Genomic DNA, 21,158 nt, shown 5'->3' with positions numbered 1-21,158 from the left:
TGACATCTAAATCCAGTGTGTGATTATAGATTTGATTCTGGGGAAAAGTCTAGTTAGGGTGTTACTGGGGCGTTTGATAAAATTTGAATATAGACTGTATTAGATAGTATTTATCAATATTATATAACTGTGGCTATGTGAGTTAGGAAATATACACTAAGCTAATTAGAGATAAAGGGGTATGACATCCTGTACTTACAAGTGGTTGTGTGTGAGAGAACGATTGACAAAGCAAATATAGTAAAATGTAAACAATTGAACAATTGGTGAATCTGGGTAGAATATAGGAGAGTCATAATTTTGGTGGGTTTTTTTTTCTTTCTTTCTTTCTTTTTTTTTTTTTTTTTGAGATAGGGTCTTGCTGTCACCTAGACAGGAGTGCATGATCTTGGCTCACTGCAACTTCTGCTTCCTGGGCTCAATTGATTCTCTCACCTCAGCCTTCCAAGTAGCTACAGGCATGAGGCACCACGCCCAGCTAATTTTTGTATTTTTTTGTAGAGATGGGGTTTGCCGTGTTGCCCAGGCTGGTTTTGAAGTCCTGGGCTCAAGCAGTCCATCTGCCTTGGCCTTCCGCAGTGCTGGGATTACAGGCGTGAGCCACTGCACCCGGCCCTGTTGTATTTTTTATGTGCTTGAAATTATATAACAACAGTATTTCAGATGTCTTACGTTTTATAAGTGTGGCTAAAATTCTTCAGAAACCAGCAAAACCCAACTAAGGCATCTCAGCCAGGACCATATTCTGTTCTTGCTTCCTCCATTGGTAAAAAAGTTGCCAAACCAAGTTGATGAGATAAACAGAGACTGTAATTTTACAGAGAAACTATGTTAAGTTGTAGTTAAGATGTTTTTCTTGGCCGGTTGTGGTGGCTTATGCTTGTAATCCCAACACTTTGGGAGGCCGAGGCAGGTGGATCACCTGAGGTCAGGAGTTCAAGACCAGCCTAGCCAACATGGCGAAACCCCGTCTCTACTAAAAATACACAAATTAGTCGGGCGTGGAGGCATGCGCCTGTAGTCCCAGCTACTTGGGAGGCTGAGGCAGGAGAATCACTTAAACCCAGGAGGCGGAGGTTGCAGTGAGCAAAGATAGCACCACTGCGCTCCAGCCTGGGCGACAGAGCGAGACTCTGTCTCATTAAAAAAAAAAAAAAAAAGGCCAGGCGTGGTGGCTCATGCCTGTAAATCCCAGCACTTTGGGAAGCTGAGGCAGGCAGATCACCTGAAGTCGGGAGTTCCAGACCAGCCTGACCAACCTGACCAACATGGAGAAACCCCATCTCTACTAAAAATACAAAACTAGCCGAGCATGGTGGCACATGCCTGTAATCCCAGCTACTCAGAAGGCTGAGGCAGGAGAATCACTTGAACCCAGGAGGCGGAGGTTGTGGTGAGCCGAGATTGCACCATTGCATTCTAGCCTGGGCAACAAGAGCGAAAACTTCGTCTCAAAAAAAAAAAAAAAAAAAAAAAAAGAATGACAAAGATGAACCTTGCCTACAGTTCTGCTGCTGATGGTAATAAGTAGCTATATACTGGATCCTCCCTGCCTCCCTCTTTGCCCCCACACATACCCACAGAAAGAGAGAAGGAATAAGAGACCACCTTGCCTCATAAGAGGAACTGAGTCTCTTTATAACATGCTTCTCTGCCTGGGTCACATGCACATATTAACTCAGCCGGGCTGCTGCCCCATCACACTACTACATTCATGCTAGAAATCTACCAAAATGGATGTACTCGTTGCCTGTACATAAAGTGGTTTTCATAGGCTACTTAAGGTTGACTCTGAGTGTTAGACTGGCAACATCCTGCTTTCCTTTGAGTCTTTCTTAAAGTTAACTGAATCTTAGAATAACATTTACATGTGGGTAATTAGTGCCTATTAATGATGGCGTTTATGTTCTATATGAATGTGAGTCAGGATTGTGAAACAGTTAAGTGCTCAGGTCCTGAAGCCAGATAGATCTGGGTTTAAAACCAGCTCTGCTACTTACTACTTGTGTGGCTTTGAACAAATTACTCCTTATCTTTCCTCACTTTCCTCATCTGTAAAATGGGATAAAATTATTCTCACCAACTGAAATAACACATGTACAGCACTTCACATAATGCTTGGCATTTTGTATGTGTGGAATAAATGTTAGCCATTGTTGGTTATCATTATCATTATTTTTTGTTATTTTGTGTGATTTCTGGCTCCCCCTGAATTTGCTAAAGTCTTCCGATTTGTCAGACTTTTCCCACAATCTCTCCTACTTCTGTCTTCCATGCTGATTTTTCTTTAGTGGCTTTTCATTTTTTAGGCATTTCGTTTTTCCCAAGGGTCCAGAAATGATCCCTGCACCCTGCCCCGCACTCCCCTCCCCCAACTTTTCTATTCTCTCCACTGCTTTCAAAGAATGAGTGATGTCCAAGTAAGAAAGTCTGTTTCTTCCCTAGTTAGGACCTGACTACCTACTCTGTGTTTTGTAAAGGACGGAACTTTTAAACCAAGTTTATAGAATTGTGTGCGATTTTAAGTAAATGAGGTCTTACTTTCTTTTCCTCCCTAACTTAGATTAGAAGTATATCAAAGCCCTTAAAATCCATTGCATTTTCTGATAAAATCTTTCTGCCAAATATGACTGGAAGAATGTGCTTTGGGTTAGATGGGCAAATTCTGTCATTTTTACAGTTATTCAAAGTGCCTTACCTTCTGGCTTGATCTCTTCCTGTTTAACAGTTCTGTTCTAAGGATCAAATGAGATCATGCATGTGAAAGGGCTTTCTAAACTGGGAAACACATTGTTAATGTGAGGGATGATTATTGCATTTGAACAAAGGCCCCAGCAACCCAAGTGATGTCAGAATTCAACTTTAGATAATAAAGCAACCTCCTATCTTCCTGTCTGTCTAACACCACCTCCAGAAGTTTGCATGAAGCTATTTGAGCTAGAGAGATTTGGTGACTAACTTCATGCAGTGACTGCAATCCTTTCTCCTAATCCCTCATCCCCATATTATTCTCTCTCAGGATGGTGTGCCAGATCCTGAGTTAGTCTTCAGGGCTAGACTTTGGGATATAGCATGGCAGGCAAGGCACTTAATAGGATCTAGTTGTGGGGTAGGAGAGATTTCTTTTGTGCCATTTTCTAATCCCCTTCCTCACAGGTTTTATCCTGGCAGTCCCCGTAAATTAAATTACATTTCAAAATCAAGTTCAATGAGGGTGAGGCCAGATATGGCTTCTGCCAAACTGGGCTGGCAGACCTGGGCAATTAAGCAGATAGCTTTGGTCTGTTGTGTTTTTCTTATTTCTGGACTAAATACCAGAAATTATTATTTGTACCATGTGGGCAGCAAATCAGGAAATAGGTGTGAGATCATCACCATCAACCACAAACACCAGATGCTTGATAAGCACAGGACCCTCTAAGCACCAGGGAGTATTTTGTTGCATCCCCCGAAAATTCATATGTTGAAATTCCAACTCCCAGTACCTCAGAATGTAACTGCATTTGGAGATAAACACATAAAGAGGCAGTTAAGTTACAATGAGACTGTGGGGCAGGGGGAGAGGGGCTCAAATCCAGAATGACTTGTGTCCTTACATACACACACACAGAAAAGACACCAGCTGTACCTGCACACAAAGAAAAGGCCGTGAGAGAAGATAGCTGTCTACAAGCCAAGGAGAGGCCTCAGGAGAAACCACACCTGCTGACACCTTCATCTTGGACTTCTAGCCTCCAGATCTATGAGAAATAAAATTTCTGTTGCATGAGCCACCCAGTCTGTGATATTTTGCTGTGGCAACCCTAGCAAACTAATACAGAGAATAAGAGGCCACCTTGCCTCATATATAAACAGAGATATAAACAGATAGGAAGAGCTTTTGCAATGGGAAACCCAATAAAATTAATCCTCACAACCCATACAACTCCACCCCAGCCAAAAAAACAAAATCCAAAACTTTTTTTCCCCAAATCAGCATTTTCTGAATTTGAAAGTCCTCTTATACTTGGTCATTTCAACATTTGCCCTCCTTACATAGCTTTATTTGCTTTCTCTAGAGAAGGGTCAAGAGAAAGACTGCTTTCTAACTATGCCTATTTCTGCCTAATGGTGCTGTCATGAGTTAACTTAGAGAAACCACATTGAGAAGGCTGGGAATAGATAGATGGCAGAGTAAGTTGGTGATCCCTTTTGTTGGAGGAGAACTGCAATCCCAGAATTGGTTTGATTAGTACCACTTCTGCTTTCCTCCTCTGCCAAGGAGTTTCAAATTCATTGCTGATGCTGTGTTCCTGTTTTTGTATTAGATGTATTATGATGTTTCCCCATCTTAATCTGTAGATTATCATCCTTAGAAAGCAAGTACTATTGCATATTTTGTTCGGCCTGTAGTGATGTGCAGATGTTCAGGCAACTCTGGATGACTTTGTTTATTTTTTTATTATTATTCTTTTTCTTTTTTTATTTCATTTCGAGACAGGGTCTCACTCTGTTGGCCAAACTGGAGTACAGTGACCCGATCACAGCTCACTACAGCCTTGACCTCTGGGCTCAAGCAGTCTTCCTGCCTCACTCAGCCTCCTGAAGAGCTAGGATTACAGGTGTGCGCCACCACACTGGCTAATTTTTGTATTTTTAGTAGAGAATGGGTTTCACCATGTTGCCCAGGCTAGTCTTGAACTCCCCAGACTGAAGTGATACACCTACCTTGGCCTCCCAAAGTGCTGGGATTACATACATGAGCCACTGCACCCAGCTGTGGGTTTTTTTTTTTTTTCTTCAATTCCTCTCTGTTTCTTTCATGTAAATATATTGTAGTTTGTTTATTAAATTTGTTTGCAAATGAGTTGTTGCAAATGGAATGAACTTCATCAGGAATGATGAGGGGCCCTAATCTGAACTTCAAACTAAAATCAACAGCACTCTTTTTTTAATGTGCTAAGAGTTTTGTCATTTTGGTTTCTTTGAGATTTAAGTGAAATTTATTTCTCCTTCAGTGTGATCTGCCTTTCAGCTCTTCAGTGGCTTTCTTCAGGTATGCTGTCCATTGTCATATGGGAACTAGTTCTACTTAGCCAAAAATAAGATGATTTCCCACACATCAAGCCAGAACACCTAAAAATAATTTTTTAACCAAATTTCTTTCAGTCAAAGTTTTTCTAAATACAGAAAATTCTTTTTTCTTTTCTTTCTTTTTTTTTAGAGATGGAGTCTTGCCCTGTCACCCAGGCTGGAGTGCAGTGGCACAAACACAGCTCACTGCAGTCTTGACCTGTGCTCAAGCAGCCCTCCTGCCTCAGCCTCCCAAGTAGCTAGGACTACAGGCATGTGCCACCATATCCAGCTAATTTTTGTTTTTGTTTTTGTTTTTGTTTTTTTAGAGACAGGTTTTTTCATGTTGCCCAGGCTGGTTGTGAACTCCTGAGCTCGGGCAATCTATACACCTTGGCCTCCCAAAGTGCTGAGATTACAGATATGAGCCACCACGCCCAGCAAAATACAGAAAATCTTAACAGGTAATCATTAAATCCTCCCTAAAGGCCAGGCACAGTGGCTCACGCCTGTAATTCCAGCACTTTGGGAGGCCGAGGCAGGCAGATCACTTGAGTTCAGGAGTTCGAGACCAGCCTGGCCAACATGGTGAAACCCCATCTCTACTAAAAACAGAAAAATTAACTGGGCGTGGTGGCATTTGCCTGTAATCCCAGCCACCTGGGAGGCTGAGGCAGGAGAATCACCTGAACCTGGGAGGTGGAGGTTGTAGTCAGCGAAGATCATGCCACTACACTCCAGCCTGGGCAACAGAGTGAGAGACTCTTTCTCAAAAAAAAATAAATAAATAAATAAAAAATAAAAAATTCCTGCCTAAAATGAAAAGTTGTAAAATGAACTATGGTGTGATGTTTTGAGAAAACAGGACTGGGCGTGTTGGCTCATACCTGTAATCCCAACACTTTGGAGGCCAAGGTGGGTGGATCACTTGAGGTCAGGAGTTCGAGACCAGCCTGGACAACATGGTAAAACCCCATCTCTACTAAAAATACAAAAGTTAGCCAGGCGTGGTGGTGTGCACCTGTAATCCCAGCTACTTGGGAGGCTGAGGTAGAATTGCTGGAACCAGGGAGGTGGAGGTTGTAGTGAGCTGAGATTGAGCCACTGCACTCCAGCCTGGGCAACAGGAACGAGACTCCGTCTCAAAAAAAAAAAAAGAGAGAAAGAGAAAAAACATAGAAATTAGCCATTTGTTTATTTATTTATTTTGAGACAGGATCTCACTCTGTCACCCAGATTGGAGTGCAGTGGCACAATCACAGCTCACTGCAGCCTCTGTCTCCCGGGCTCAGGTGATCCTCCCACCTCAGCCTCTTAACTAGCTAGGACTACAGGTACCCACCACCATGCCCAGCTAATTTTTTGTATTTTTTGTAGAGACGGGGTTGCCATGTTGCCCAGGCTGGTCTCAAACTCCTGGGCTCAAGTGATCCGCCTACATAGGCCTCCCAAAGTGCTAGGAAATACAGGCGTGAGCCACCGCACCTGGCCATATTTATTTATTTTGTACAGCCCTTTAATACATGAGAAATTAGCCAGTTATTTAATTGCATTTAACTTTGAGTGTTTATATAACTTGGCTACATTTTATTTTATTTTGTTGGATGTTTCTAAAATCCCTTTGTAAATGCTTAAGTGCTGGCACTTATGTAAATCAATACGGAATCAGGTATTTCTAATTAGTTCCCATTCTACCCTGTTAAATGTTTACCAGTTGGGTTTGAAAGTATCAAAACTCGGGAGTCAGATGTGAGTCAGGGGTTAGCCAGTGATAGGTTGAATCAAAGAGCTGGGAATTATGGGCTTCACATAATGAGGGAAAATCTCTAAGTTTCTTTCTTTCTTTTTTTTTTTTTTTTTTTTTGTCTAGTAGTGAAACAAAGATTGGTGGTACCTCTGCCTTTTATTATCCACTGGCCTATAACAGGGAACAGAGTGTATGTCAGACTGCTTTGAAATCTCTAGGAGAAAAAGAATAGTGATTACTCTTGGTTTAGCTGTACATAATTCATCCAACCAAAGAACCACTCATTCTTGCAAGATCAAAACTGTTTTCTTCCTTTCAGAAACAAGGCAGGGTGGCCTGGGCCAAAATACATGTTCCTTTTGACCACATATTGGCAGGACAGGAATATCTATCTAGCTAAATTATGGCTCTAGCTTTTTTCTAACCAAGAAATCTCAAACCAAAAGAAGAACCTCTGGGTCCTATTCTTGGCACATTCCCACTTTCTCTCTTCTTGGAAATTTAAACAACTTTGAGTGGATAGTGTTTTTAGAATCTCATTGCCTTGTTAACGCACAGGCCCTGAGCCTGCAGATAAAAATGGAACCACAGCAGTAGGAGGGTATGTGTGTGTATGTGTAAATTCAGACTTTGGTTTTTATTGAGATTATCTTGCTAATGCCCCCTTTGTAAGGTTCCCTAGGTTTTCTTGATGTCTAGCAGCCTTGGTAACTGAGTGATTAGAAAGGCATGGAAGCCAGGTGTGTTGGCATGCACCTATAATCCCAGCTACTTGGGAAGCCAAGCCAGGGGGATTGCTTGACCCAAAGAATTCAAGATCAGCCTGGGCAACATACCAAGACCCCATCAGAAAAAAAATACTTTTTAAAAAGAAAGGCATGGGCCAGGCACGGTGGCTCACACCTGTAATCCCAGCACTTTGGGAGGCTGAGGCAGGCAGATCATGAGGTCAGGAGTTCAAGACCAGCCTGGCCAATATGGTGAAACCCCTTCTCTACTAAAAAATACAATAACTAGCTGGGTGTGGTGGCACGCACCTGTAGTACCAGCTACTTGGGAGGCTGAGGCAGGAGAATTGCTGGAACCCGGGAGGCGGAGGGTGTAGTGAGCCAAGATTGCACCACTGCACTCCAGCCTGGGCAACAAAGCAAGACATGTCAAAAAAAATTAAAAAAAAAAAAGAAAAAAAAGAACAGGAAGGAAGGAAGGAAAGAAGGAAGGAGAAAGGAAGGAAGGCATGGAGGGTATGGATCAGCGAATCTGAATAACTGAAAATATTTTACCTGTGGATCTGTGTGTGTATCTTATAGGAATTATAGAGTAAGGAGAAGGATTTGCCTTTGTTACTTTTCTGATTCTTTTATATCTTGTGCTTTGCAGGGTTTGGTCCTACACCCACTAGCCCCAGTCCCTCTTAATGCTTTAAGGCAGACTACATGGTTCATTCTTCCTGGGAGAAAATAAATCTCTTGATTTTTAAGTAATAGAAAGGTGTTAATGACCTCTCCTGGGAGTATTTATGTTTTTAAAACATAACCTAGGCTGAGGGCAGTAGTCCTGGTCATCAAAGGAAGGGAAATATTTGGGAATAAAAATATTTTTCTGCCTTAATTGCACCATAGGGTATGATTTTCCAAAGTAGTGTGAAGTCACAGTTAAAGTTCCTCCCAGCCAGGCACGGTGGCTCACACCTGTAATCCCAGCACTTTGGGAGGCCGAGGTGGGCAGATCACAAGGTCAGGAGTTTGAGACCAGCCTGGCCAACATGGTGAAACCCTGTCTCTATTAAAAATACAAAATTAGCTGGGTATGGTGGCACACACACCTGTAGTCCCAGCTACTTCGGAGGCTGAGGCAGGAGAATTGCTTGTACCTGGGAGGCGGAGGTTGCAGTGAGCTGAGATCGTGCCACTGCACTCCAGCCTGAGCAATGGAGCAAGACTCCGTCTCAATAAATAAATAAATAAATAAATAAATAAATAAATAAAGTTCCTGCCAATATTCCTAATCTCCTTTTCCAGAAAATGTTTTGCAGAGCTGCTGTGATATGGTCACATTAACCAGTTTAAGTTCACTTTATTTTTCCATCTTGTGGAAATATCTAAAAGATGGACCAACACAGGTGGCAGAAGAGAAGCAGCAGAGGACCTGGATAATCTCGGAATAATTAAGATCTGATGTTATTTTATTTTAAAAATGCCTTTTGTTTGTTTGTTTGTTTTTGAGACAGAGTCTCACTCTGTCGCCCAGCCTGGAGTGTAGTGGTACCATCTCAGCTCACTGCAACCTCCGCCTCCTGGGTTCAAGTGATTCTTGAGCTTCAGCCACATGAGTAGCTGGGGTTACAGGTTTGTGCCACCAAGCCCGGCTAATTTTTGTATTTTTAGTGGAGATGGGGTTTTACTATGTGAGCCAGTCTGGTCTCAAACTCCTGGCCTCAAGCAATCCACCTGCCTTGGCCTCCCAATTTTGCCATTTTATATTAAACCTGTGTGTGTCCCTTGGAAAGTTGATCACTTAGATTTGTTTAGCAGTCACTTACATCAGTGGTAGATCTGAAATTTCCTAGATACCAAATGTCTCTTTCTTCCTTGAGTTTCTAGTAAGCCATTTGAAAGTTCATGTTTCCTGTAAAGTTTATTTTTGAATACAAGAATTTATGGGAATGCAGGCTTTTTAATTTTTAAGCATTCTAACACTGTCATCAGGTTGTCGTCACAAAAATCCTTTGAAATGCCTGAATGACATCTCCAGGAAAATCACTAATTGTCCAGTGATGATTAATGTTTTTGTATTACACTAATACTGTAATACTTAGTCCTTTTCTAGGAGATTGTGAGAATATGGATAAACACTTCCTCTAGAAGATTCTGTGACTCTGAAAGCACCTGGTAGATGCTGAGGCACTGCTCTGTTCATTTATTAGAGTAAATTCTGTTACTTCCTGCAGACTCTATCTTAGTCCCACATAGCTCTCATCACAATATGGGTATCTATTGAGTTTGGGGGTGAGTCATTTTAATTTAATTGCTCAGTAAGTAAGTTGCAGTCCTAGACTGACTGATGTCAGTCCTTTTTCAGCCTCAGTAGGATGACTTGCGTTGTGATTTGCAGTATGATTTTTTTTCTCTTTTGTTAGCATGCTCTCTGAACATAGTAGATGTGGGACTTATTGGCTCTTGTGTTTGAAATGAGGCTATGTCTAGATAAAAATGGTCTGAATAAGGACCATTGGTAGTAATAGTTATTGTTTAAAAAAAAAACTTTGTCAAAGGCTAAAGTAAAAATATTATGTCACAAATTTTCTTTTTGTAAAGTATTGTTTTAAGATACAGCATAAACTATCCATTGTATAAGAACAGGTTATAGCAACAAGGCCATGTTTCAGTTGTCCAGGACTTTTGATGCAAATTCTCTCTTTTTTTTAATTTTTATTTTAAGTTCTGGGGTACATGTGCAGTATGTGCAGGTTTGTTACATAGGTAAACGTGTGCCATGGTGGTTTGCTACCTATCAACCCATCACCTACATATTAAGCCCAGCATGCATTAGCTATTTTTCCTAATGCTCTCCTTCCCCCCACTTCACCCCCGACAGGCCCCAGTGAATGTTGTTCCCCTCTGTGTCCATGTGTTCTCATTGTTCAGCTCCCACTTATAAGTGAGAACATGCAGTGTTTGGTTTTCTGTTCTTGGATTAGTTTGCTGAGGATAATGGCTTCGTTTTCTGTTCCTGCATTAGTTTGCTGAAGATAATGGCTTTGAGCTCCATCTGTGTACCCTGCAAAGGACATGATCTTATTCCTTTTTATGACTGCATAGTATTCCATGGTGTGTATGTACCACGTTTTCTTTATCCAGCCTATCATTGATGGGCATTTGGGTTGATTCCATGTCTTTGCTATTGTGAATAGTGCTGCAGTGAACATATATGTGCATGTATCTTTTTAATAGAATGATTTATATTCCATTGGGTATATACCCAGTAAGGGGATTGCTGGGTCAAATGGTATTTCTGGTTCTAGATCTTTGATGAATCACCACACCGTCTTCCACAATGGTTGGACTAATTTTACATTCCCACCAACAGTGTAAAAGCATTCCTATTTCTCCACAACCTTACTAGCATCTGTTGTTTCTTGACTTCTTAATAATTGCCATTCTGACTGGCATGAGATGTTATCTCATTGTGGTTTTGATTTGCATTTCTCTAATGATCAGTGACGTTGAGCTTTTTCACGTTTGTTGGCTGCATGAATGTCTTCTTTTGAGAAGTGTCTGTTCATGTCCTTTGCCCACTTTTTAATGGGTTTCTTATTGTAAATTTAAGTTCCTTGTAGATTCTAGATATTAGACCTTTGTCAGATGGATAGATGGCAAAAATTTTCTCCAACTCTGTAGGTTGCCTGTTTGCTGTGATGATAGTTTCTTTTATGAGAGCCGTTCATGACAAACCCACAGCCAATATCATACTGAATGGGCAAAAGCTGGAAGCATTCCCCTTGAAAACCGGCATAAGACAGGGATGACCTCTCTCACCATTCCTATTCAACATAGTATTGGAAGTTGTGGCCAGGGCAATCAGGCAAGAGAAAGAAATAAAGGTATTCAAATAGGAAGAGAGGAAGTCAAATTGTCTTTGTTTGCAGATGACATGATCCTATATCTAGAAAACCCTATCATCTCAGCCCAAAAGCTTCTTAAGCTGAAGCAACTTCAGCAAAGTCTCAGGATACAAAATCAGTGTGCAAAAGTCACAAGCATTCCTGTACACCAACAACAGGCAAGCAGAAAGCCAAGTCATGAATGAATTCCCATTCACAATTGCTACAAAGAGAATAAAATACCTAAGAGTACAGCTAACAAGGGAAATGAAGGACCTCTTCAAAGAGAACTACAGACCACTGCTCAAGGAAATCAGAGAGGACACAAACAAATGGAAAAACATTCCATGCTCATGGATAGGAAGAATCAATATTGCGAAAATGGCCATACTGCCCAAAGTAATTTATAGATTCAGTGCTATTGCTGTTAAACTACTATTGACATTCTTCATAGAATTAGAAGAAAGTATTTTAAAATTCATATGGAACCAAAAAAGAGTTCGCATAACCAAGACAATCCTAAGCAAAAAGAACAAAGCTGAAGACATCATGCTACCAGACTTCAAACTATACTACAAGGCCACAATAACCAAAATAGCATGGTACTGACACAAGAACAGACTCATAGATGAATGGAACAGAATAGAGAACCCAGAAATAAGACTGCACATCTACAACCATCTGATCCTCAACAAACCTGACAAAAACAAGCAATGGGGAAAGGATTACCTATTTAATAAATGGTGCTGGGAGAACTGGCTAGCCATATGCAGAAAATTGAAACTGAACCCCTTCCTCACGCCTTATATAAAAATTAACTCAAGATGAGGCCAGGGGGCCGGGCGTAGTGGCTCACGTCTGTAATCCCAACACTTTGGGAGGCTGAGGCAGACAGATCATTTGAGGTCAGGAGTTTGAGACCAGCCTGACCAACATGGTGAAACCCCATCACTACTAAAAATACAAAAAAATTAGGCATGGTGGCACATGCCTGTAGTCCCAGCTACTCAGGAGGCTGAGGCAGGAGAATTGCTTGAACCCAGGAGACAGAGGTTGCAGTGAGCCAAGATCGTGCCACTGCACTTCAGCCTGGGAGACAGAGCGAGACTCTATCTCAAAAAAAAAAAAAAAAAAAAAAAAAAAAGGATGAGGTTGGGCACGGTGGCTCGTGCCTGTAATCCCAGCACTTTGGGAGGCTGAGGCAGGTGGATCATTTGAGATCAGAAATTCAAGACTAGCCTGGCCAAAATGGTGAAACCCTATCTCTACTAGAAATGCAAAAATTAGCCAGGCATGTTGGCATGCGCCTGTAGTCCCAGCTACTTGGGAGGCTAAGGCATGAGAATTTCTTGAACACAGCAGGCAGAGGTTGCTGTGAGCTGAGATGGCACCTCTTCACTCCAGCCTGGGCGACAGTGTGAGACTCTGTCTAAAAAAAAGAAAAAAAGAAAAAAAAAAAACTCAAGATGAATTAAAGACTTAAATGTAAAACCCAAAACTGTAAAAACCCTAGAAGAAAATCTAGGCAGTACCATTCAGGGCATGGTCATGGGCAAAGATTTCATGACGAAATCACCAAAAGCAATTGAAACGAAAGCAAAAATTGACAAACGGGATCTAATTAAAGAGCAAATTCTTAATGAAATCTCATCTTAGTTGTTGATGTTGTTGTTCTTCCTCCTCCTTCTCCTACTCTTCTGCCTACCTCCCTCCCTCCCTCCTTCCGTTCCTTGCATTCTTAAGATATCAAAGTGCTACCATATAAGATATTTCAAGACCGGGCACGGTGGCTCACGCCCGTCATCCCAGCACTTTGGGAGGCCGAGGCAGGTGGATCACGAAGTCAGGAGATTGAGACCATCCTGGCTAACATAGTGAAACCCCATCTTTACTAAAAATACAAAAAATTAGCTGGGCATGGTGGCACACGCCTGTAGTCCCAGCTACTTGGGAGGCTGAGGCAGGTGAATCGCTTGAACCTGGGAGGCAGAGGATGCAGTGAGCCGAGATCACACCACTGCACTCCAGCCTGGGCAACAGAGCGAAACTCCGTCTAAAAAAAAAAAAAAAAAAAAATCAGTATCAAATGGTAATAGAAAATATCAAATATTGGTTCTAGCTTATCCTATTATTTAATACTTGGAGGGCAACCTTCTTACCAACCTAGGCATGATGACAGTCCTTGCTCTGCTCAACCTTGGAGTTTGTATTTGGTGATTCTATGCTTCGGCAGTCTGAAGAGACTTAGCTTTATGTGTGTACTGTTGGCTTTGTGAACCAGAAGAAATAGTGATTGAGACCAGTAAATAAAATAGGAAATGAAGAAACGATACCCTACATAGAAAATATTGGAAATATCAGAAGAATTAATATAATAACCTCTCTCTCCTCTTGCCTGAACCCAACTGTAAGGAGTGACACAATTTTTTGAGAACAGCCCCACAGGACATGGAATAAGACAGAGAAGGGAAGATAATGAATAGGAAAGGACAAATGGAAAATAATCAGCACAGTTTTCAGGAAAATATGAAATTTTAATTGGGGCCAGTGGTTCCTTAGGAAGGAAGTTGGGTGATCTTTTGCTACAGAGAAGCTATTTCTGGGATTCCAGGTCTCTTGAAGTAAAGGAGCAGTATCAATGATAATTGTGAGAAAGCCACAGAAGTGTGGGAATGAGTGGTGAACACAGGTTTACTTGTGAAGATGTTTTGAACTTCTCTGGCAGGCAATGTTCAGTGCTACTGGGTTTCTTATTTATTATTTAATTGCCCTTCAAGGAGCCATTGCCAATTTTAATGTCTGCCATATGTGTTCATTCTTGAGTGCTTGCTCTCCCTCTTCCTCTTTGTCTCTTTCTCTCCCCTCCTTCCGCTGTGGTTAAACACAGAAGACAGTTGCAGAGGTGTGGGTCAAAGGGTTATTTTAAGCATATGAAAGGACAGCCCAAACAGAGGATAGGCTTTATGGCCAAAGTTTGTGCTCAATAAAGAGTCCCTTTGACCCGGGCGCCGTGGCTTACGCCTGTAATCCCAGCACTTTGGGAGGCCGAGGCGGGTGGATCACGAGGTCAGGAGATCGAGATCATCCTGGCTAACACGGTGAAACCCCGTCTCTACTAAAAATATAAAAAATTAGCCGGGCGTGGTGGTGGGTGCCTGTAGTCCCAGCTATTCGGGAGGCTGAGGCAGGAGAATGGCGTGAACCCGGAAGGCGGAGCTTGCAATGAGCCGAGATCGCGCCAGTGAGCGAGACTCTGTCTCAAAACAAACAAACAAACAAACAAAAAAACAAGAGTCCCTTTGTGTCAACAAATGAAATTAAAAGAAAAATCTGGGGTAATAAGCTTTATGAAACATAGCCAGCTTTAAGTGACTTTTTTTTTTCTTTCTTTTTTTTTTTTTTCTTTTTTGAGATGGAGTCTCAATCTGTCGCCCAGGCTGGAGTGCAGTGGCGCAGTCTCGGCTCACTGCAACCTCCCTCTCCCAGGTTCAAGTGATTCTCCTGCGTCAGCCTCCCAAGTAGCTGGGATTACAGGTGCACACCTATATGGCCTTTTTGAATCAGTATTGGTTAGTGAAATTCTAAGGCATCCTTTCCCACTCTCACCCTCCATCCCCCAAATTTATCATTTTTAAAAGAAAACACAAGACATTAGAGCCAACATTGCCAATGTTGTATTATAATCCTAAATATAATCCATAAATTAGAGGATAAAGCGTTGTGAAAATTTTGCATGGGAAGTAGTATTACTGTAGAAAATATATTATAGGACTGTTGTTTTATTTTATGTTGAATTTGTTCTAAATGGTTCTATTCAAGTATTTAATATGTGATAAGTCTTTTATTTTCTAGTTTAAGCATTTTGTCACTGTAGTATTGTTTTGCAGAAGAATTGCTCAGAACCTAGTTAAGGAGGTTTTTAAAATGGACAATAATACTCAAAGAGGTTATTTAGTGTGTAGATGGATAAAACCAAACATTTGCTTACTAACAGCCTTCAGTTATTCTGTAAACTAATAATCAATTATGCTCTCTAACCTTGCTAGGAAGTGAGTTAAAGCTAAAGCATTAAAGATTTAGGCTTGACCAGTAAGTTTCCTGAGGAGTGTTGAGTGGTTACCAGGGAAGGAGTTCATTAGGAATATGTGAGATGGCCTTGTCAGGAGGTGTTAGAGCTGGCTCGGTTTTTTTGTTGGTTTAGAGAGGGAATCCTCTCAAGGATTTTGTCATAGGATTTTGTGACTTTTTAACATTTGCACTTGGAGAGACAAAAATTTGAATATTTTGCCTTTGCTTTCCATTGTAATTTGGAATGGCTATTTAAACCGTTGAGTTTAATACACTGCTGTACTCCCCAGGATCACAAAGTACATGTTCTTGACAATGATGTGCTTGCTTATCTGCTAGCCACATTCTGACTCTACTCCATACTGCATCCTTTACTGAAAAGAAGCTAGTTTGATTCTTGACTCAGATACTTAAATACAGGAATTTTAGTCTTGTCATCTCTTATTTTTATCACCAGTTAAGCCCAAGATGACCATGAAAACAGTAACAAGTGTTTCAGATTGCTCTTGTACCTTCTGCCTCTGGCTTGATAAGCATCACATCTGCCTACCTGCCTTCCCTTCTTTTCTTTTCTTTTTCCTTTTCCTTTCCCTTTCCCTTTCCCTTCTTTTCTTGAGACAGGGTCTTACTCTATTGCCAAGGCTGGAGTCCAGTGGCATGATCTTGGCTCACTGCAACCTTGACCTCCCAGGCTCAAGCAGTCCTTCCGCCTCAGCCTCCTAAGTAGCTGGGACTACAGGCACATGCCACCATGCCCAGCTTATTTTTATACTTTTTTTAGAGATGGGGTTTCGCCATGTTGCCCAGGCTGGTCTGAAACTCCTGGGCTCAAGCAATTCACCTGCGTCAGCCTCCCAAAGTGCTGGGATTACAGGCATGAGCCACCACCCCTAGCTCACATCTGCATTTCTAAATACACACACACACACACACACACACTTTTTTTTTTTTTTTAGACAGTCTCGCTCTGTTGCCCAGGCTGGAGTGCAATAGCGTGATCTTGGCTCACTGCAACCTCTGCCTCCTGGGTTCAAGCAATTCTCCTGCCTCAGCCTCCTGAGTAGCTGGGATTACAGGTGCCCACCACCAAGCCTGGCTAATTTTTGTATTTTTAATAAAGACGGGGTTTCACCATGTTGGTCAGGCTAGTCTCGAACTCCTGACCTCCTGATCTGCCCGCCTTGGCTTCCCAAAGTGCTGGGATTACAGGCATGAGCCACCACACCCGGCCTGGACTTCTTTATTTAGCCTACTCTTTCTCTAGTATTTGGCATCCCTCAAAAATAAACTGAGCTTCATTCATACATAGAGGTCCAATCACAAATGAGTCCTGAAACCTACAACAAACTAATGATCCCTTAGAAAAGATCCTGGCTATTTTTAAACATGCCTTACTCAGTTGCTCCTATCTCTATGAATATTGTTCCTGGTAATTTCTTTGCCTATACATAGAAAACCAGGTTATTTATTACTGTAACTTACTTTCACTGAGGTGAAATATAGGCTACATCATCTTTTTTATCAATGTCCTTAATATATATGTTAGTTACTGGTAATCACTAATTTCTAGACCATTGTGTCCAAGGCCAGATGTTTTAAAAATTGTTTTAGGTCAGACACAGTGGCTCACGCCTGTAATCCCAGCTCTTTGAAGGCCAAGGCAGGCAGATCACTTGAGGTCAGGAGTTCGAGACCAGCCTGGCCAACATGACGACACCCTGTCTCTATTGAAAAAAAATACAAAAATTAGCCAGGTGTGGTAGTGCACGCCTGTAATCCCAGCCACTCAGGAGGCTGAGGCAGGAGAATTGCTTGAACCTGGGAGGCAAAGGTTGCAGATTGGGCCACTGTACTCCAACCTGGGCGACAGAGCGAGACTCTTGTCTCAAAAAAAAAAAAATTGTTTTAAAGTCAAACTAAAGCCCTCAATAAAACTGAATGAAGAACAGGCTTTCACATCTGAGACCTCTTCTGAATTTTGCCAACTGAACTGCCTAATTTGTCATAAATCTGCTTTTCTTTCCAAAAGGAGATAACCCCTCCTACAGCTTGAACGCTTAATTAGTTTTCTTTCTTTGTTTAAACTTGGTTTTTGCTTTGGACTAAATGAAAACTTGGCAAAGTTTCTAAGCTCACATATGAGACTGCACTTCTCTCCTATCCAAATACATGTTTGAGGACAGGACTCCTGTAGGCAAGGAAAGCTGCCTTCCCTGTCTGTGGAAGCCTTTCATCCAAGAGGCCCCTTCTTTCCCTTTGTACTTATTTCTCCTTGGGAGATGTTCACTGTCATCAGTGTAGACTCAGCTTAGCAGCTTAGCAACAGCAAAACCAACTCCCGAATGTTCTTTTGGCTGATGGCAAAGTGACACCCTCCTTCTGAAGAAGCTTGTTGGCCTGCCTTTTAACTACCACTTTGGAGATGGGGGTAGGAAATGCCATAGTATCGTAGGGGACGAAAAAGTTTTTCTCTGCCTTCTTAGGTTCATGTATAAGGCCTGCAAATTAAACTGACAAAAGATTCACAGGAGAAAAAAAATTACAAATTTTGCTGATGGTAAGTATTTTTAATTTTATATGCACACAAGCTTAACAGAAAAAAAAAAAAAAGAAAGAAAGAAAATCCAAAGAGGCAGTTAGACTTGAAAGCTTGCATACCATTTTAACAAAGGATGATAAATTGTGGAGAGAAGTGACTAGACATAGGAAGAAGGGTTTGGTCTTCTAAAGGTGGTAAATTATGGGAATTAAGTATATGGTGAATCTAATAGTAGATAAGAGTTATTTTACTAAGGTTTGGGCAGACTCATCGTGGTGTCAGCTTTCCATCTTTTTCATGCCCATAAAACTTCCCCAGAGAGGGATTTATGGCAGTTCTCACCCTCTCTTTTTTTTTGAGACAAGGTCTCACCAAGGTTGCTAGGCTCACTCCACCTCTTGGGTTCAAGCAATCCTCCCACCTCAGCCTTCCAAGTAGCTAGGACTACAGGTGCGCACCACCATGTCTGGCTTTTTAAAAATTTTTATTTTTTATTTTTAGAGATAGAGTTTCATTATTATTGCCCAGGCTGGTATTGAACTCCTGGCTTCAAGTGATCCTCCTGCGTCAGCCTCCCAAAATGCTGGGGTTACAGGCATGAGCCACCATGCCTGGCCTAGCAGTTCTCATTTTTTAGAAGTTTCTGCTCTTGGCCAGATAAGGGAAGCTCCAAGACTTATTTTTCCATCTGTTGAGTCTCAATTGCCTTCAGCACAAAGTAACCTATATGCCAAAGTGGCAAAGTTGGGGCTGGTATATTCTGATACTTTTCAGTAGTTTGATAGGAAAATACAGAGAAAAGAACATTGACTTAGTGACTGTCATCAACAGAGGGACATTAATTAGCCACATCATTTAACATGCCTGGGGCTTAATTTAATTATCTAGAAAACAAGGCAATTGGATTATATGCTCTGTAAGGATTCATACTGCTCTAAATTACTTGATTATTGTTCTGAAGGATTTTGAATGTAGTTGCTCTTAGATACATAAAATTTATCCTTGTCTCTCAAGATAATGCAGATGTAGAATTTGTCCAGTGTACATGAAATTCCTGCTACCATAACTCAGAGATCTTATGACTGGGCAACATACTGATCCTCCCCCTACCCCCCTCTCTACCAAAAAAAAAATTTTTTTTTAGTTAGCTGGGCATGGTTGCATACCTGTAGTCCTAGCTACTCAGGAGGCTGAGGTGGGAGGATCGCTTTAGCCCAGGAGTTTGAGGCTACAGTGAGCTATGATCATGCCACTGCACTCCAGCCTGGAAACAGGGGGAAAAAAAATCTTATTTTTTGATATCTACCATCTACCTAACCTAGGATTGATTGACCAATCCTAACAGTGATTGAAGGGAATGTATTTAAGGGAGCTGTGAGGAGGGTTGGCTTGCAGCAAGTGGAAGGACCCCAGAAATGTTTGTTGCTATTTCAAGATCTGGGTTATCTTTCAGTTATCTGGCTCATGTTTCCCAAGCAACTTGTCACAATTTCTGACATAACCACTAAATCCAAGTTAGCTCACTTCCCAGACTAACTCAGAGTCCATCAGAGTCAGTCAAAATTCTCCTTTCATTTTTGTAATCCAAGGTGCTGTGGAGACAGTATGGACTTCGGCGTCATCCAGAGCTGAGAGTTCCCACAGTCTGATTCTGCCTTTATATGGTATTTATTTTTGATACAGGTTAACCTCTTTGTGCCTCAGGGTCCTCATTTTTAAAACAGCACTACTCAAGTTCTTACCTTAAAAATTATTAGAGGATCCAATGAGATGACAAAGAGGAAGAGCTTCTCATATGCCTCCTAGTGAGAACATCTGACATTTGTACGCCTCTTATTTATCAATATGAAACACCATCATAAAAGCACTTTTTTTTTTTTTTGAGATGGAGTCTCACTCTCTCCCCCAGGCTGGAGTGCAGTGGCCCGATCTCGGCTCACTGCAAGCTCCGACTTTCGGGTTCACGCCATTCTCCTGCCTCAGCCTCCTGAGTAGCTGGGACTCACAGGTGCCCGCAACTGCGCCTGGCTAATTTTTTATATTTTTAGTAGAGACGGGGTTTCACCGTGTTAGCCAGGATGGTCTCGATCTCCTGACCTTGTGATCTGCCTGCCTCGGCCTCCCAAAGTGCTGGGATTACAGGTGTGAGCCACTGCACCCGGCATAAAAGCACTTTTATTTAGGGCATTATGTGGATATGCTTTGCTGGGTAAAATATCACTTCAATATTAAGGTCTGAGCTGGGCTTGCTGGATTGGGACCCTGGGTATTTTGAGTTTGGTCATGCCAGATGGCCTTGGCTATCTTGTAGTTTCCCTCTAAAATATCCCTTTATGTTTTCCAGGAATCTGAATTTCTGTGTTTGGAATTTGATGAGGTCAAAGTCAACCAGATTCTGAAGACGCTGTCAGAGGTAGAAGAAAGTATCAGCACACTGATCAGCCAGCCTAACTGAAGATGATGTATGAAGGAGTTGGAGTTGTTGAAACCAAGGTGTCCATGATCCCTCCCCACTGACCTTTTCTAAGAAAATTCTTGTGCCCGCATTGGTATTAAATCCTCGCATTCAGTCTTCCTGCCTCTACTTGCTCAGATTTCTTTTTTTCTAGCTTTCATTTAGTCTTACAGTTGTTCCAGTGCAGAGGTTCTCACCCTTCAGTGTGCATAAATGTTATAAGGGGTACTTGTAAAAGCATTCACTTTTTTGTTGTTATTATTAAATTCGGAGTGTTGCTCTGTTGCCCAGGCTAGAGTGCAGTGGTGCAGTCATTGCTCACTGCAGCCTCAAGCTCCTGGACTCAAGCGAGCCTCCCACCTCAGCCTCTCAAGTAGCTGGGACTACAGGTGCATGCCACCACACTTAGGTAATTTTTGTATTTTTTGTAGAGATGGGGTTTCACCATGTTGCCCAGGCTGGTCTGGAACTCCTGGGCTCAAGTGATCCTCCCACCCTGGCTTCCCAAAGCCCAAAGTGCTGGGATTACAGGCGTGAGAAAAGCATTTACATTTAAAAAAAAAAAAAAAAAAAGTAGGCTTCCAGGGCTCTATCCCCAGAGACTTGGATTCAATAGGATTAGGGTGAGACTGATCAACAATGGAAATCCTTGATAATAGTGGTTTGTCCTGGGTGGGGTTTTAAGAGTTTATAC

The 21,158-nt window shown here is 41.8% G+C and overlaps 1 protein-coding gene across 3 annotated transcripts in view; it reads left to right on the top strand.

The window, feature by feature from the left end:
* The window catches only part of COMMD1 (copper metabolism domain containing 1), a 247,204-nt gene extending 226,623 nt beyond the window's left edge, over positions 1–20,581 (top strand). For all 3 annotated transcript variants that reach the window (XM_054677917.2, XM_515503.9, XM_054677916.2), the window contains exon 3: positions 20,354–20,581. In XM_054677917.2, coding sequence (XP_054533892.1) covers positions 20,354–20,464 — 111 coding nt within the window. In that variant the 3' untranslated portion in view covers positions 20,465–20,581. The remainder of the gene's footprint in view (positions 1–20,353) is intronic.
* The last annotated feature ends 577 nt before the right edge of the window (positions 20,582–21,158 follow it).

Source organism: Pan troglodytes, chromosome 12 (assembly GCF_028858775.2).
Source record: "Pan troglodytes isolate AG18354 chromosome 12, NHGRI_mPanTro3-v2.0_pri, whole genome shotgun sequence".
In the NCBI taxonomy this organism is placed as follows: Eukaryota; Metazoa; Chordata; class Mammalia; order Primates; family Hominidae; genus Pan; species Pan troglodytes.
Note: the sequence above shows the minus strand (reverse complement) of the source record. Positions and strands in the feature narration are given on the sequence as shown.